Raw genomic sequence first — 18,032 nt, 5'->3', positions numbered from 1 at the left:
GTGTCTCTGTTGCCCCCTACAGGTGAGCTGATGGACGGTCGTCGAGGCCTGGTCCCCTCCAACTTCGTGGAGCGCGTCTCGGATGACGACGTCATGAGCGCGCACCTGCACGACGCCAGTGACCTTTCCCACAACTCCTTCCAGGAGAGCAGCTTCTACAGTGGCAGCGAGCGCTTCCACCAGCACCACCGCCTGCGCTTCGTCCACAGCGGCCCCGACAGGACAGAGGCCTCCGCCGCCAACGATGCCAAGGCCGGTGCCAGCCCCTTCCCCGCCACCCTCCCGAACGGCCTGGACGCGGACCTGGAGGAGGACGCGGTGCCTTACCCACGCAAGCTGACACTCATTAAGCAGTTGGCGAGGAGTGTCATCGTGGGCTGGGAGCCACCGCCGGGGCCGGCTGCCGCCGCCTGCAGCTACAACGTCTACGTGGACCAGGAGCTGAGGCTAACCGTGCCCCTGGGTGGCCCCACCAAGGCGGTGCTGGAGCGCCTGGACGTGGCGCACCGGGCGTACCGCGTGGCCGTGCAGAGCCTGACAGTGCGCGGCGCCTCCGACCGCCGCCGCTGCACCCTGCTGGTGGGGCGAGGCGCCGGAACGGCGCCCAGCCAGTTACGGGCGGAGCTCGTGGCGGCCACCTCCGCCCGCCTAAGCTGGATGCCCGCCGACAGCAGCCTGGCTCACGTCATCCTGCTGGACGGAGAAGAGCGTGAGCTGGCGGCTGCCGGCCGCTGCTCCGCAAACCTAAGCGGCCTGGTGCCCAGCCGCCGGTACAGCGTGGAGGTGGAGTCGCGGCCACCCGGCACGGCCGGGGAGACGCGGGAGCGGAGGAGCGCTGTCACCACCTTCACCACCCTCGTTGCAGGTGAGGCATGAGGTAGGGGCAGGGGAGGGAGAGTCAGGGGGTGGAGTTCATTAGCCAAGCAATGCTAAAATTACTCATTGTCCTGGGACATAAGACACTTTGTGCGGTTGCAAGATGCATTATGGGTGTCTAATACCTTGTACCCTTTCATATTGTTTGTACTGCAAAATTGGATTTTGAAGTATCGATACCAACGAGCGAGCAATCTCTCAGTGTGGCGATCAGCATACTGTGAACGTTCTGATTGGTCGCAGGTGTTGCAGGTGAGGGTTCAGTAGGCGAATGAATACGATGCAACTCAAGTCAATACCTTTGGTTGAAATAATGTTAGCCGGTTTTTCACCATGTCACGTCAAGGGATCCTTGCTGTATGTTTTAATATATAGTACAACATAATACATATTACCTTGTTTTTTAATGCGCAGATCTGCCAAGCTACAACAATAATACACTGTCATATTATTAAGGTGTGATTTATAGTACATAAAAGCAATTAGTGACAGAGTAGACAAAATGATTGGGTCATGACGATATACAAACACTGCGCGTTGGAGGTCAGACGGTGAGTGAGATTTACAAAAACTGCGCATTGGAAGTGAGGCGGTGAGCGTGAATTACAAACACTGCACGTTGGAAGCGAGGCGGTGAGCGTGAATTACAAACACTGCGCGTTGGAAGTGAGGCGGTGAGCGTGAATTACAAACACTGCGTTGGAGTTGAGGCGGTGAGCGTGAATTACAAACACTGTGCGTTGGAAGCGAGGCGGTGAGCGTGAATTACAAACACTGCACGTTGGAAGCGAGGCGGTGAGCGTGAATTACAAACACTGCGCGTTGGAAGTGAGGCGGTGAGCGTGAATTACAAACACTGTGCGTTGGAAGCGAGGCGGTGAGTGTGAATTACAAACACTGTGCGTTGGAAGTGAGGCGGTGAGCGTGAATTACAAACACTGCTTTGGAGTTGAGGCGGTGAGCGTGAATTACAAACACTGCGCGTTGGAAGTGAGGCGGTGAGCGTGAATTACAAACACTGCGCGTTGGAAGTGAGGCGGTGAGCGTGAATTACAAACACTGCACGTTGGAAGTGAGGCGGTGAGCGTGAATTACAAACACTGCGTGTTGGAAGTGAGGCGGTGAGCGTGAATTACAAACACTGCGCGTTGGAGGTGAGGAGGTGAGCTGTGTGATCTTCAGTAGGAAGTTGTGTACCTTTGCTTGCAGATCCCGAGGATTGTTGGCACTAATCCCAAGTGCATCATTCTGCGTCAGAGCTTAATGGATCTGAACACCTATTTGCCCAGTGACCAAGAGCTGCATTACATGGGGCATTACATACTGTAAAAGCCATGCGAGCCATAGGCCGCCATTAGAGGAAATTACCTTGCTGGGGTTAGGTTAATCATAGGTTAAACATATGCATATACTTATTATTAGGACAAAATGACAGTAAACAGTAATACATGTATAACTTGTGCCATTTTTGTAATCTTCCGGGAAGTGTTCTGGTTTGGTTTTATACTTGTACCATTTATAGTTCACATGTCATGACACATCATATCATGTTGTATTTTTACTCTTTTATTTATGTTTGCTTTCATTCGTGTTGAAATTGCAGACCTGCTTTCGTCTACAGTGGGATCCTTCTAGACGCAACACTTGACCCTCTTGACCCACTTTTGACTCCCCAGGTCCCCCCGATGCCCCTCTGGATGTGCAGCTGGAGCAGGGCCCTTCCCCGGGGATTGTGCAGATCAGCTGGCTGCCCGTCACCATTGACGCCGCCGGGACCTCCAACGGGGTCCGCGTCACTGGCTACACCATTTACGCTGACAAGAAGAAGGTGACTTTTTTTCCAGCTTTCAGTACAATGAACAGCAAAAGTCTAAATAAAGCCTGAGATGTGGGGGGTTTTTTTTGTGTTTTGACCTGCCTCTATTGTCTGTTGCGTAGGTGTTGGAGGTGTCCTCCCCGACGGCAGGCAGTGCTCTGATTGGCCCGTCTCAGATCCAGACGCTCCAGGCGGCACAAGAGATCACCGTGCGCACCATGTCTCCCCACGGCGAGTCTGCTGACTCGGTGCCTGTTGACGTGCCCGCCAGGATGCCCGGTGTCGTGGCTGGTGCCTCTGTTCAGCCATACCAGCCCATGCCCGCCCATGCCTCTGCACACACCTTGGAGCCTGCCGTGTGCGCCAACCCTCTGTTTGCTGCCAAAACACCCACAATGCCACTCGGCTACGTGCCAGATGCTCATCGGCCCACACCCGTCAGGGGAATCTATGCCGACAAGCATGTATCTGCCACCGATGATGCCCCCCGGCCTGCTGCCTCCTACGCGGAGGCGTGGGCAAACCCTGCCTTGGCCACGCCCCTGCTGGTTGCCATGGCAGCACAGGAGGCACAGCCACTTACTGTTGCCAGTGCCAACCCGTCGGTGAGTGGGGAGTACAGGAAGTAGTATAACACCCTAGCTTGTGTTTTGGTGCTTTTTAAAACACCTGATCTAACTCCCTAACTTAGTTGATCCAGGTGTTGAGTTGGAACTCAGGTGGACCTCCAGGAGGGGGTTGGGCAATCATTGCTTTGCATATCAATATATTCAGATTTTTCACTTCTGTCAATGGTGTCCCCAGCCCTGCTCCTGGAGATGGAACCTCCAGCAGAGTCAAATTTGAGCAACTGTCCTGATCCTCCAGGCACATCCAAAACCTGAGGCAGATGTCATCATTTAGGCCTGGATCTAAACACTCCAAGGCTGTATAGTTGTATAAGCTAGTATAGTGTAGGGAGTACCAGCACTGCCCCTCCCAGGAGGGTCTGGGCTTCAGTCTGCCGTCCGGAGAAGTTCACCACGCTATACCAGTAAGAGTCCTTGGGCAAGACTCCAAAAACTGCACCTGCCTGCGTCTGTAACGGGATTGAAATCGTGAGTCACTCTGGTTAAGAGCGTCTGTGCAAATGTAAACGTATAGCTCCCCAGGCCACAGGTCAAAAAGTTTTAGTAGAACTTATTCTTCTGCCCTTTTAACCACTGTTCCTTGTTTCTGAGACCATTACACCTTGAAGCCCACCTTTCCGTCTGGTCTCTCTGTCAGCAGGTGGTTGTGCCCGTAGTTGTGCCCACCCCAGTGCCAGTCTCCGTGCCTGGTGTTCCCACAGCAGCTCCTGCACCTGCGTCTCCCACTCTGCAGGCCCCCGGGGCCCCCCGGGTGACGGCGGAACCCAGCAGCGAGACAGACCGTTCTGGTGCCGTGCGACCTATGGCCACCCTCTCCGACTTCCTAGAGGAGCCCCATGCCAAGCTCCACACACCCCCACCCATCCCCAGTGTGCCCAGTGTCACCGGCCCGGGGCCGGACCCACTCAGCACGCCTGGGGCACACACGCTGCAGTCGCCCAACCCCTCGCCAGAGCCGGAAGATGGGCGGGAGATCCCCCGGCTGGTCTCCATCGAGGAATTTCTACGGCCGGAGCCTCAGCCCAAAATAAAGGTCAGTCTTCTGGACAGGGCATTTTGCTGGACAGGAAAGGCCGTGTGCTGCAAACAGAGCAAGGTATAAAGTACTGTAGAATAACATGGCGTACAACAATTCACTGTAGTCATCAAATGTCCCCATGTAGTGGGTGGTTTCCTATCGACTTCAGGGCTTTAGCTCTCCAGGAAACAGGTTGTTCAAACTTTTCAAAATAATTTTAGTAGAGCCCAGTGTGCACCATGCCCAATTACCCATCATTCGCTTCAGCACGCGAGGCATCACAAGATGCCCAGCACAACACCGCTTCTCTGTGTGTGCAGGTGTACACGGGAGGCCTGTTGGATCCTCCCCCCGACTACCGCGCCGACAGCAGCCGCTCTGACCTGTCCGACATCCTGGAGGAAGAGGAGGACGAGCTCTACTCCGAGTCCGCTGCCGAGGGGACGTCCAGAAATTCCAACTCGGGGCCAGCAGGCGAGGTTAGAAGAGGCACATGTACACACACGCGTGCGCGCACACACACACACACACACGTGCGCGTGCACTCAGAGTAAAGTACACCTAGAATGCAGTTCATGTCAGTTTCTCTCTTGGTTTCAGAGCTTCTGCCTCTCAAGACTTAAGGCACCGTTGCATAGCGTTATCATCGTCCTGTTGTGCCACTTTACATTTCTTCTCTGTTCTCTTTTTTGTCTGTGTTCTTGTTGACCTCCCACAATGCTTGCTTACCTTACCCATGCACGCATGCGTGTGCTTGCATGCCTACACACTCTGTAACCTGATGGGATCGCCATTCCACTTGCCCTGGTTTTGGCCGTGGCCCCCACCCCTCAGTTGGAGGAGTGGGAGCGGGACAGCGATGAGGAACTCATGGAGAACATCCTGAAGCTCCAGCCTGGAGCCCACCATGACAAGAAGCTGTTCAGCATCCCTGAGGTGACCGAGGAGGAGGACTTTTCTGAGTCCGAGAGCCACTCCAGGCCGCTGCCAAGCCAGGGGCTTTCCCGGTACCAGCCTGCCCCGGGAGAAAGTCACAGGCATGGGCGCGAAACTTGCCAACGCTCCCCTGCTCAGCAGCAGAACAGGGACGAAGTGCCACAGCTGACCGCGAAGATCCGGCCCAAAGCACGCTACACCCGCATGGTGGCTGCCATCGACGATGAAGACGAAGAGGATGCGGAGCTGGACCCAGACAGTGGACTAGACATCGGGTCCAGCAGAAGGGAAGCAGGGGTTCAACGGCCTCGCCAGGCTCACCGAGATGGGGACAGACTCCTTAGGGAGGCCCTGCCCCACAGCAACATGACCTCTGACCCTGCCACATTGTCGGGGGCCTCACATAGGTCATGCGGCAGGACAATGCGCCACATCGGGTGTCCTGCTCCCGAAATTGACGTGGAGTATGGGACGGACGACGACGAGCAAATGCCCTTTGACCTCGGAGAGATGGTGGTGGAGCAGATGAGTTGCGAGTGGTGGGTGGAGGGCAGGAAGCGCAACTGCCACCATGTGCCCCTCCCCCGATGGCGCAGGGAGCCGCCCGCCAGTGTGCCACCAGTCATGCCAACAGTGTGCCAACACTCATGGGTGTGTTACGTTCTCTTTACTGCAGACACTCATGTGTGTGTTACGTTCCCTGTACTGCAGCTGTAGCTCCTTTCTGGATTAGCCCATTTTAAGGGAGATGGCTGAAATCTTTTGCTAGCAAAAATTAAGGCAAAGTTATGATGCCACACACTTTTGCCTATGCACAAAAATGGCATAGCACTTATTTCCAGTGGTCTAGTCTTTATCCACTTTCTTGGAATGTACCATATTCATGGTGGTTGTTCACTCCTGTCCTTTACGTTCTTATAGATGTTATTCTATTGATGTCCTAGACATCTTCAACACGGATGTGCCTGTGAATGCAAAAGGTTTAGGCCTGCACCTGCTACTGCGTGTGGAAACGCTCCCCTCTTCCCTCACTGTGATGCGCCGCCTCTCTTCTCCCCTGTCAGACTCCTGTCCCGTTGTGTGCCCATCAACGTCCGTAGTACTGCCGCTAAGTCCTCCTCATGTGCCTGTTCCATTCTCCCCACATCGGTGTTAACAGTTTGAGGCGTGCGGTGCTTGGACCCCTGTGTGTCGCTGGCTCAGTGGCAAAACATGGGCAAACCTTTGAAACCAGAGGGAAGCATTACCGTGGCGGCGCACCCGTGCCTCCGTCCATCCTGAAGCCTGCGTACAGATGCACGCGTCCGTGTCCGTGGGAAGGGGCGAGGCAGGGGCTGTGAGGCAAACCAAGCACCAGCGAAAGAATCTCCGCAAAATGTCTGTGAGCCAGTGCACGTGACCCCACCCCCTCCCTGCGGTGTGGCCTGCGTGTGTGGGCGGGGGGGGTCAGTATGCTGTAGTAACTGTACATCTGTGTACCCCAGGAGGCACCAGGGCGGGCGGATGTGGGAGTGGCCTGGCTCAACCCTGGAGCACACTCCCTGCGAGCTAGCGGGTCGGGGGCAGGGCCACCCGGAGGTAAGGCACCCACACCTCCCCTCCTCCAATCAGTGCTACAGGCCTAAACCTCCTTTATTCAAACCACCTTTCTCTCTCTGTTTCTCTGCCTGTTTCTCTCTGTTTCTCTGTTTGTTTCTCTGCCTGTTTCTCTGCCTGTTTCTCTGCCTGTTTCTCTGTTTGTTTCTCTGTTTGTTTCTCTGCCTGTTTCTCACACCTTTGCTTCCCTTCTTTGTCTCCAAATCAAGTTCCTTCCTTGAATTTCTGCAGTACATCTTCTGCCTGCTGTATGATACCTGTTTTTTTTTTAGACATTTCATTGTTATTCTCTGAGCTCCTCTCAGCCATCTGCCTGCGCTAAATGCAGGATGATTCTCTCTCTCTCTCTCTCTCTCTCTCTTTCTCAAGAGGGGAAGGAGAGAGAGAGGGAGCATGAACAAAGACGTAACCCAAAAAGGCTTGTCATGAGACAGGAGGAAGTGACAGTAATGAAAATAGTAACCCAGACTAGCCCGCCATGAAACTACTTTTGTGTAGCACTGCGTCATATCTCTCTCTTTCTCTCTCTAGCTCTCTCTCTCTCTCTGTCTCTTTCTATTCATACACTTTCTTCACACTTCCTTTGTCTGGTCTTTCATTTCATCTTACTCTGACATTTTCGTTTGAACATATGCACACACATATATTCACACTTTATTCTTTTGTATACATTAGGTGCAAACACAAAGACCCCTTACTAAACTTTATTTTGTTGTTGTTGTGCACAAACAGGCCCTGTCTCTCACAAACAGACCCTGTCTCTCAAACACTGACTCCAACACACACACACACACACACACACACACACACACACACACACACACACACACACACACACACACACACACACACACACACACACACACACACATTTAAGCTTCTCTTTCTCTTCCTCTTGGACAAACACTTTCAAGCTCACAGCTGTGACTAAAAATGTCTGAAGCCATTACCCAGTGTCTATTTAGAGTAAACGACATATGAGCACGCACATACACACGTTCTCACAGGGATGTGAAAGTGCCAAGCCTCTGAGCAAGACCTGCCATCGCTACAGTTAGTGCACTCTGGTCTAACGAGATGTGTGTGTGTGTGCATGTGTGCGTGCACATGCGCAGTTCAGGAGCTGAAATCCTTGCTTCTCGCATCTCCTTAATGATGTGTTGCACTTTCAGCGAGACCCAGAGTTATACAGAGCAGCATTGTGCAATACCCAGCCTCCTGCTGACAAAAACAAAATTAAGCATACACAATAATTACACATAAATTTAAATCGGATTTTTTGGGTTCCAAAAATACAGCGCAGCAATTCTCAAAGTGCCTCTCTAGTTGAAAGAAGTGAGGCGTGCACTGCAGGCTACCGTTTAGCCAGGCACACCTTGTTGACTTGTAGTCGCGTTTGCTGGTTTTACTAACAATGCTGTAGCCTCTTCCTCAGAAAACTACAGAAAATATAGAGTAGTAGATATAGAGTTTAAATGGTCAGATTTCCTGTTATTTTGCTAATAGACTTGCATTACAGAAGCCTTCATACTGTCCCCAGAAGGGGCGTGCAAGCACATACACAGCAGCCAAAATAATGAGCATTTATGGATTTTACGCGGAGTGGCTCACTTAAGGATGTGGGCTAGCTAGCATGTCCCTGTTTTACACCAAACTCTTTGTGTGTGTGTGTGTGTGTGTGTGTGTGTGTGTGTGTGTGTGTGTGTGTGTGTGTGTGTGTGTGTGTGTGTGTGTGTGCATGCGTGTTCTTTCAAATGTCACAGTTTCGAGGCCAGTGGGTGAAAACGAAGTGAGGATCTTCGTGGCCCTCTTCCCATATGATCCTGCGACGATGTCACCTAATCGGGATGCTTCAGAGGAGGAGCTTCCCTTTAGGGAGGGCCAAATCATTAAGGCATGGGATGTTCTACAGCTGTGTGCTTTTAGAAGAGTTGGGGGTCTTGTTTTGGTCTTTTTGTACTGACCTGAGACCAGTCTGAGTTCAGGAGTTCATCTAGTGAATCCAGCAACATGCCTTGTTTTCCTCACCTCTTCGGTCCTGCAGGTCTACGGCGATAAAGACGCAGATGGCTTTTACCGGGGCAAGTCGGGTGGTCGCCATGGCTACGTGCCATGTAACATGGTGTCTGAGATCCAGGTGGACGACGAAGAGACCAGGGACCAGCTGCTGCAGCAGGGCTTCCTGTCCACCGACGCCTCCATGGAGAAGATAGGTATGTTTCACTGTCACTCGTCCCACAAGTCCCCACCCACATGCTGTAACAACCAGCCAGCACCAGGTACACTGTTTGTTTTTGTTTTTTTAATAAATGACTCAGTCAATAAATGGAGGGTTATAACAATCATAATGGGTCATCAGTTCACTAAAATTCAGCAGATTTGTTTTGTCACCTGATAAACATTTTGCTGAAACAGCAGAGACTCAGGGCTAAAACCATCAGCGTGACCCTAAACCCAAAATCAGATTGGTAGTTGTTGGTCATTTGAAAAGTGTTAGAAGCTAGTACATACACTTTATGGCACCGTGTTGTGAAGCTGAGACCACGATTCAACCAGCCAGACATCCGGGGCAAACTGCTCTCCTCCTGTCTGTGTAGGAGACCTCCAGAGAAAGACTTGTTGGTCATTCCTTTGTCAGTCAGCAGTGCTCCCAATGTCAGACAGCACAACCATGTTAGGATGGGGGGGCGCTAGCGTCTCCTGGATGTGTGTATGGCTGACTCAAGACCTCTCTGTATTATGCCCTGTTGTGACTTGTTTATTACTGCTTATTGTATGTGATTGTTTATCATTTGTTGGTATTTGTGCTTTTGCTTTCTTAGTGACAAATTGTCATGAACGTCATCTGTGCTTCTGCTAACCTGTTCATTCGCAGTCATTTCAGAGAAGTGCTAAACCACGCATGCACCCACACACACACACACAAATGCTTCAGGTTTAGTTTTTTGCTGTCATGGCTGTTTCTGTTGCCATTTGGCCACCACTGCTAGTGTCTCAGATGTGTCTGAGTTGTGGCTCAGTAAAGGAGCCTCACTGAAGCCCCAGCGCTGCCGAGCGCCGAGAAAGCAGAATCCTGTTTTCCCAGAATGCTCTGTTCAGCGCTCTCCCGCCCTGTGCCGTCACCCGTTGCTGAACCTGCCCTCGATGAAGTTGACGTTCAGGGCTACCGTCCGGCAGCATCACCAATCTCTTTTGTTCTTGTTCTTGTTCTTGGTTTTGCTCTTGTCATTGTCGTTCTTTTTTTTTCACACATTTTTTGGGGCTTCTCATTTGTGTGCTTGTGTCGTCTGGTTTCTTTCTTTTTTTTCCCCCTCCTGTTCCGACTTCCATCAAGGCGCGCGCACGCTCACTCTGCTTCCGCACCGCCCAGCCCCGCCGCCCAAACCTAGACGCTCCAAGAAAGGTGTGTCTCCGCCCCTTCTCACCGTCACCGTCTCCGTCTCCGTCCTCGTCTCCCCACCCGTACACCCCGCATTTGCTCCTTGCCACCATGTGTTAACCTCTGAAAGCCTGACCACAGGAGGATTCTCATACAAGTAACATTAACACCAGTAAAGGACATACTCGTAACATTAACACCAGTAAAGGACATACTCATAACATTAATATCAGTAAAGGACATACTCATAACATTAACACCAGTAAAGGACATACTCATAACATTAATATCAGTAAAGGACATATTCGTAACATTAACACCAGTAAAGGACATATTCGTAACATTAACACCAGTAAAGGACATACTCGTAACATTAACACCAGTAAAGGACATACTCGTAACATTTACATCAATAAAGGACATGCTTGTAACATTAACACCAGTAAAGGACATACTCATAACATTAATATCAGTAAAGGACATACTCATAACATTAATATCAGTAAAGGACATACTCATAACATTAACACCAGTAAAGGACATACTCATAACATTAATATCAGTAAAGGACATACTCGTAACATTTACATCATTAAAGGACATACTTGTAACATTTCTTAGATAATGTGCTATACACAGTCTTCCTTATAAATAAAGACTAAGACTGAATTAAGATTTAAGCCATCAAAGAGCTTCCTTTGACTGTAGTTGGATTATGTCACCCACATAACACTGTACATTAACATTTAATAATGATTGTCGCCTTGAAATAATGTAGTTATTAACTATCCCTGAATTGCCTGTGGTCGGCTTCATTTCATCTGTTTCTGGTGCTGAGTGTGTATGCGTGAGTGAGTATGTGTGAATGTGTATGCGTGTGTGTTCCCTAAATTCTCTAGTGGTCATTTCAGCCACTTGGTTTAGAGGTGTTTTGTTCATTTACCCTGCAAGACCTAATCCGTTCCTCCTTTGAGTCAAGACCGCTGGGGCACTAGGAGTCTGACTCTAACCCCCCCTCTCCCCCTCCCCCCTACAGTGGAATCTGCTGGAGAGTGGGAGGTCAGTTCCTTTGTCGATGCCTCTGGCCAAGGTTTGCCCCCTTTGAGTATCTGCATCCCCGACTTCAGGGGTCCTCTCTCTGCAGCATGGGCGAGCAGTTCTATGCATGTGCGCTGCAGGCTGAGTGCATGCGTAGTGTGTTTGTGCCTTGTAACATGCAGTCCCACTTTCCAAAGCCTTTTGGCTTCATCACATTTCTGCTGCTGACTTATGAGTGGCATGAGCTCTGGGGGTTTGGGGCTGGAACCTTCTTATCACCCTCACCCACCAGTCATCACCATCATCACCATCTCCTACCAGTCATCACCATCACCCACCAGTCATCACTATCATCACCACTCCTACCAGTTATCACCATCATCACCATCTCCTACCAGTCATCACCATCTCCTACCAGTCATCACCATCACCCACCAGTCATCACCATCACCCACCAGTCATCACCATCATCACCACTCCTATCAGTTATCACCATCATCACCATCACCCACCAGTCATCACCATCATCACCATCTCCTGCTAGTCATCACCATCACCCACCAGTCATCACCCCTCACCACCAGTCATCACCACCCCCCACTAGTCATCACCATCATCACCATCTCCTACCAGTCATCACCATCACCCACCAGTCATCACCATCATCACCATCTCCTCCCAGTTATCACCATCTCCTACCAGTCATCACCATCACCCACCAGTCATCACCATCATCACCATCTCCTCCCAGTTATCACCATCTCCTACCAGTCATCACCCCTCACCACCAGTCATTACCCCTCACCTACCAGAATTGAAATCCACTGTCAAAAGTGCTCATCTTTTGCCAACACAGACTTGCTTTGTAACTTACATGGGATTTCTACCTCATTGCACTATAGTAGTCTGAGTGTTAACTTCATAAAGCATTACTACTGTGTTTATGCCTTGTAGTGCGTGTATTGATTCATTTTTTCATCTTGTCTTCTACCTTGTGCATCGATCGTTTACTGTCAACACCTGCCCGTATGGTTTGTTTACAGTAACTGTTTGATCATCCAAAGGCAAAGGCACACCCACTGCATCCATGGAAACCCACTTACATTCTTGCCTTTTGCTTGACAGATAACACTAGACACTGTGCCGTTGCCATGGAAAACCCTGCACCACGCAGGATGGTAGCCATCTTCGACTATGACCCAAGTGAAAGTTCCCCAAACGCTGACATTGAGGTGACCTTACACCGCACACACAATTCTTAGTTACAGATACACCAGAAAACTGTTCCCCTACAAAAATAGTATCGCCAGCAAGCCTTCATTCTGTATGACGTTGAGACGCCTGCTATATGTTCTCTCTACTGCGCTGCCCCCTTCAGGCTGAGTTGACCTTCAGGGCTGGGGACGTAATCTACGTGCTGGGGGATATGGACGATGACGGCTTCTTTTATGTGAGTGGCCCTCTGCAGAGCGTTGCAGTCCCATCCCTCCTTCCTGGCCTGGCCTTCATCTCAAAGAAGTGTGATGTGTATAAAAAAGGGTTCTGTTGCCTCCCCACTCCCTCTCTCGCACTTCTGCTGTGGTTGAGCACTGCACGGGAGTGAATTAGACACTAAAATCAGAAATCAGCCATCTGTATGATTGGCAGAGCAAAGCAGTGCATGATGGAATTTGTTTTTTGCCACCGCAGGGAGACCTGAATGGGCGGAAAGGCCTGGTGCCCTCCAACTTCCTGCAGGCCTTTTCCGAGACTTCTGAGGTCTTGGCGGCGGCAGAAGACGCCGTAGCAGACAGTTACAGAGACCTGCCGGTAGGTGCACGCATGAGTATGTGTGTGCGTGCCCAAGAGGGAGGTGTGTGTGTGTATCTGTGTGTGTTCGCCTGTACGTTCACAGTGTGACATCTTTAGATTAATTGAATTAAGATGACTCCCGTGTCTGGTTATATATATAAGTTGGTATCATTTATAAACCCTGAGGTGCTGCACACCTGGAGTGTCTCACACAGATGTTCTCCTCCACCTCCGCACACCTGCAAGTTCTCTTCAGACATTGTTTGCTCTATGCGGCCTCGTCACTTTCGCATGTCTCATTCGATTCTGTTTGTGCGGCATACGTGTGTGTGTGTGTGCGTGTGTGTGTGTGTGTGTGTGTGTGTGTGTGTGTGTGTGTGCGTGTGTGTGTGTGTGCGTGTGTGTGTGTGTGTGTGTGTGTGTGTGTGTGTGTGTTCTGTTCCTGCATGGTGGGGTACAGGCAAAGGAAAGTGATGCACTTTAAACCGTAAGTGTCCTACTCTTGATATCCTGCTGTAGCGCTCACTGCCCCGGGCTGTGGCTTGTCCTGAACCTTGCCCTTTCATCCTTTCCCACCTAGTGACCTCGTCCCTGCTACAGAACCCTAGGATGTTTCCTACACGTCCTCGCTTCCTCCTTGAAACTAACTGAGCTTGAGCAGAGTTTGATGGCTGGACCATGTGTCCCTCCCAGTGCGCTATAGTCGATGTGCTTGGTTTTACATGGTGTGCGAAAGTGCTGTCTGAAGGATATTTATTTATTTTTAAGGTCAGGGAGCCAGCTTCCATTTGTGACTTTTAACTTAAAAGAAATGTTAAAAGTTGCAATTGCTAGGGCAAAATTTGAAACTCATCGCATCATTTTTGCTGCCTTTTGCCGTACGTGACCAGCCACTGTTGACGCCAGGTGCATGTTTGGCCCTTGCGTTTGTCTGCCCAGAAGGTGAACCGCTGTTCGTCGTCGGAGCTGACTGATCCAGCGCCCACCCCCGCTGAGGAGGGCCTCCTGATCGGGCCGGAGCCGCGGGCAAGCCCTGACCCGGAGCTGGAGCCCCAGCCAGACCCATCCGCGACGCCAGCCCCCGTCGCCACCCTGCTCCCGCCCGGTGATAACCCCTCCCTCACTGACGCCTCCCCCCCTGGGAAGAAAAAAAAAAGCTTCTTCTCCAAAGGGAAGAAACTGTTCAAGAAGCTGGGCTCAAGCAAGAGAGAATAAAAGAAGGAAAAACGAGGCTGTTATCCTGAATAATTTGCCACTTGCACTTTTTCCCATGTTGCCGCTGGTTTGGATGTGTGTGTGTCTGCGCGTGGATGGTTAGTGCGAGTGCCTGGCATGGTAGGAGCACACTGTCTTAATGTCATTCCCTCTGTCCGACCGCTGCCCTCGGTGTCCGGAGGCGGCACTAACTGCCACCACAGCGACGGTGCGCTTCAACTCGCTTTTGCTTCAAAAGCTTATCAGACACTCGAATGTTTGTGTTACATCCAAATTATATCAGATGCACGAACAGAAAGGTGGCAGCTTCCAGGGTGCTGGGCGTTCTGAGTGGGGAGTCAAGGCACAATAATAAGACTCCTGGGTTTACTGACTCCTGCAGAGTTCTCCTCGGTCATTCCATTTCCTTGCCAAGATAAATGTTGACACAAAACTTTTGATTAGAAACTCGAACCTTAATAAAAAGACTGGATATTCCTCGCTGGCTGTCTTGTTGCTCTCTAGGACTAATCTTGCTGTGTGGGGAAAGATCTAGCTGAATCCACACATCTGAGGCCATCTTTTCAGTGTCTGTCTGTTAGAAGGCTCTAAACTCAAAGGAAAGGCACGCGCAGGCTTCTGTGCTCCGAAGCGTGGTGTGGTCTTCAGAATGTGTAAGGGAGCTTCCTCTGATTCTGGAGAAGTCTGCTTCTGCAGGCCGCCCGCACAAGGAAGACGCGGACGCGCCGTCTCCGTTGTCGAAGCGCAAGGTCGGCCCAGCGCCACTGCTGGCGTGCCAGTGGCTGTGAGAGATGTGTGTAAGGAATAGAAAATTCCATTTGTTCTTGCACAAGCTCTGTCTTTTGAAAGCATTATTTTTTTATGTTTTCTTCTGACTTGAAAGCGTTGCGTCTACACCCCAAAGAGTTTAAATAAATGAATAAATAAATCGGTCTTTCAGTGTTTCGGCAGTCTGATGTACAGTATTTCCCCCCCCACACACACACACACACACATTGTCAGACATATTTCTGTTCTAGGTGACCACATCTGATGCATAATGTCTGTCAGTGTCCGTCTGTTTACCTGCAGTTCTCTTTGTGGAGCTACAGGGCTTGTGTAAGATCCTTTCTCAGGTTCACCTGGTAGTCATTCAGCTGTGTGCTGAGGAGGTCTCAGCTCATCTTGAGGCGCGGAGGCTGATTCAGACCCCTGGGTCTCACGCTTGCCAACGCCTTTAGGTGCTGCACATGGTTACCATGATGATTTGATGGCTGGGAAACCAGTAATCAAACACCAGCTGGCTAGGAGTTGGAGTCTGAATACGGGCGGTTCTGTAGATAGGAAGGAGTCCTTTAGGCAGGAATCCATTAGGTCACAGTGACTAATAGCCTTACAAGACATAATTTAGTCTTAAGTGTTTACTTCTCTCGTACTTTTGCTGACCGCATGCATGACGGTGTTACATCCGTATTCAGCCTTATTTATTAATCTATTTATGTATTTATAGTGCCTGCCGTTTATTTGTTCGTTTGTCTGTACAACATATTTGTTATATTGCTTTTGCTCCGGGCACCAGCTGCGCCGGAGGCCGTGTTTGACCCAGCTCGAGCACCGCTGTGGCCGTTGGTGTGTGTGCTGTATGCCACTCAGCAGTCAGTGCGGCCGCTTGGTTCTTTTGAGGTGTGGTGTTTTCGTGCAGCAAGAGAGTCTCTAATCTTGTGTTTGTCCTCCGCCTCCTCCGGAAAACTGAAACGCTGAGCCTTTTTGTAAAGCTGAGGTTTTTGTAACCAGTTTTTGAAGCTCATCTGTAAATATGGTTTCATTTTTGTTAGTTTTTCAGAATTTAGTTTTTTTCTTTTTGTTGTTTTTGCATGCTGAACCGACATTACTGATGACGAGTGTCATCCTTATTGCTCTATTAAGGGGCCATTGTCATTTACTATGGACCTTTTTACAGAAATAAAATTTATTTTCACATAAAATCTTCATACTACTGTTTCTGGGTGATTTTGCATGAGAAGAGAATGTGTGTTGGTACCTACTGCTACAATTTAACAAAGACACAAAGTAATTCATTCTTTTTTTATTTTATTTTTATTAATGAAGTTTAACAGTTTAAGAATCAATAAACATCAACAACAAAAAAACAATAATCCAAAAATGTAAAGTGTTGAGCAGCATGGCATCAGTAATTAAAAGGTTCTACAGCAGTGTTACAGTTTGAGCAGGTGAAGTCTGTTTGGCCCCCAGCTTTGTTCGATGGTGTGCAGACAGCTCATGTGGGCTTACACAGACACAGTGAGCTGCACACAGCCTTATGAAACAAAGCAACTTCCCCTTTTCTCTTTCCACACGTCCTCCATGTTGGGGGTTCTCTCCTTGGTTCGTAGCGTGTGTTCCCAGTAGCCAACAGTACACTCATCCATAAAGTAGGAAACACTACACTGTGGCGAGGGGTTTAGTAGTGCTTTCTACTTTATGGATGACTGCACTGTACTTCCCGATGCAGCATCTCTGGGCTCCCCCACTTGTGTGCGAAGTCACACCTGTAGAGTTGGTGGTTAAGACAGCCCAACACACACAGACACACACACACACACACACAACCAACCGTCTTCCGCCCCCATTTTAGTACACTTTACAGCTGGCCATGCTAACCACACCCAAACGTTTCAAGGAACTCAAAACTCAGAACTGTTGTCTTCTGAGGAAATGGTAATTAGTATACAACTGGGTACTCTTACAGCAGAACGTACATTTTTAGACACATTGTTTTACTTTAGAAACATGATGTATGTCAGTACTTGAGGTTTACAAACTTCCATTTAGTACATAAGAAAACTGAATTTAAAATCATTTTAACAAACTCTTTCAGAAAGTTCCAAAGAAAACAAATAAACACATTAACATGAATACAGGTTGATAATACAAACAGTTAAATGCAAAGTCCTGTTTATACTGAAATACTGAAAACTGAATTGTTCCAGGAATGGAAGGTTGTTTACAGGTAGTCTACTGCACTGTTACTTCTTCTTTCCATGCCATGTTAGCTTGGACAGGACAGCCATCTTGACTGGCATGAGTAAGCTGTTTTCGCCAACTCAGAAGTTTAATAAATATATATATTTAGCGGTTAATCTTTATACAATTTTTTTTTTTAAATAGGCATCTTAGTTTTCATGTTTAATTTTGATATATTGTGATAAAAGGCTCCAAGCATTTTGTACTTTGCATTGCCAATTTAAGAGGAAGTGGCTAGCTTTTTTGTTTTACGTAAATTAACACTTGTCAAAAATATTATATAGTGAGTATGACAGAATCAATTGAATTTCTGTCCAATTAGAATCATCTGTTTGATTATGAAAGAACAAAAAATAATTGAGTATAACTGATTTATGCATAGAGTACCAAAATAGAAACACTGCTGCAGACTAAACTGCATTTAGTATGAATACATAAGTAACCAGCATAAAATATCAAATTCATATTTTATATTGACTTTAAAGTGAATAATTTGTGCATGTCCATGCATTTTAAAACTCACATACATTTGTGCCGCGTTAGCCGTTATTTTATTACGGTCCAATCCGACATGTCTTGCCAGTTGTGTAATTACTTTCGCACCCATGCTATCAAAACCTCTACAAGCGAAGCCCACTTCTACTCTTTCTGATCCTCGACCCCCACCCCCCTCCCGCTACCCCCACCACCCCATCAACATGTTCCTGTCCAGCGACTCTTACCAGAAGCTTCGGT

The 18,032-nt window shown here is 49.2% G+C and overlaps 1 protein-coding gene across 19 annotated transcripts in view; it reads left to right on the top strand.

Moving 5' to 3' along the window:
• tspoap1 (TSPO associated protein 1) overlaps positions 1–16,567 on the top strand; it is a 69,230-nt gene extending 52,663 nt beyond the window's left edge. For 7 of the 19 annotated variants that reach the window (XM_081718715.1, XM_081718720.1, XM_081718719.1 and 4 more), the window contains 15 exons: positions 23–865; positions 2,553–2,704; positions 2,815–3,297; positions 3,959–4,354; positions 4,660–4,818; positions 5,174–5,926; positions 6,760–6,853; positions 8,635–8,765; positions 8,916–9,084; positions 10,206–10,274; positions 11,287–11,340; positions 12,414–12,520; positions 12,667–12,738; positions 12,978–13,097; positions 14,019–16,567. In XM_081718715.1, coding sequence (XP_081574841.1) covers positions 23–865; positions 2,553–2,704; positions 2,815–3,297; positions 3,959–4,354; positions 4,660–4,818; positions 5,174–5,926; positions 6,760–6,853; positions 8,635–8,765; positions 8,916–9,084; positions 10,206–10,274; positions 11,287–11,340; positions 12,414–12,520; positions 12,667–12,738; positions 12,978–13,097; positions 14,019–14,294 — 3,878 coding nt within the window. In that variant the 3' untranslated portion in view covers positions 14,295–16,567. The other 12 variants (XM_081718718.1, XM_081718716.1, XM_081718730.1 and 9 more) reach the window with 10 other exon arrangements.
• Positions 16,568–18,032: the final 1,465 nt, after the last annotated feature.

This window comes from Electrophorus electricus, chromosome 8 (assembly GCF_041902795.1).
Source record: "Electrophorus electricus isolate QZ-2024a chromosome 8, ASM4190279v1, whole genome shotgun sequence".
In the NCBI taxonomy this organism is placed as follows: Eukaryota; Metazoa; Chordata; class Actinopteri; order Gymnotiformes; family Gymnotidae; genus Electrophorus; species Electrophorus electricus.
This window is presented reverse-complemented; position numbering and strand designations above follow the sequence as displayed.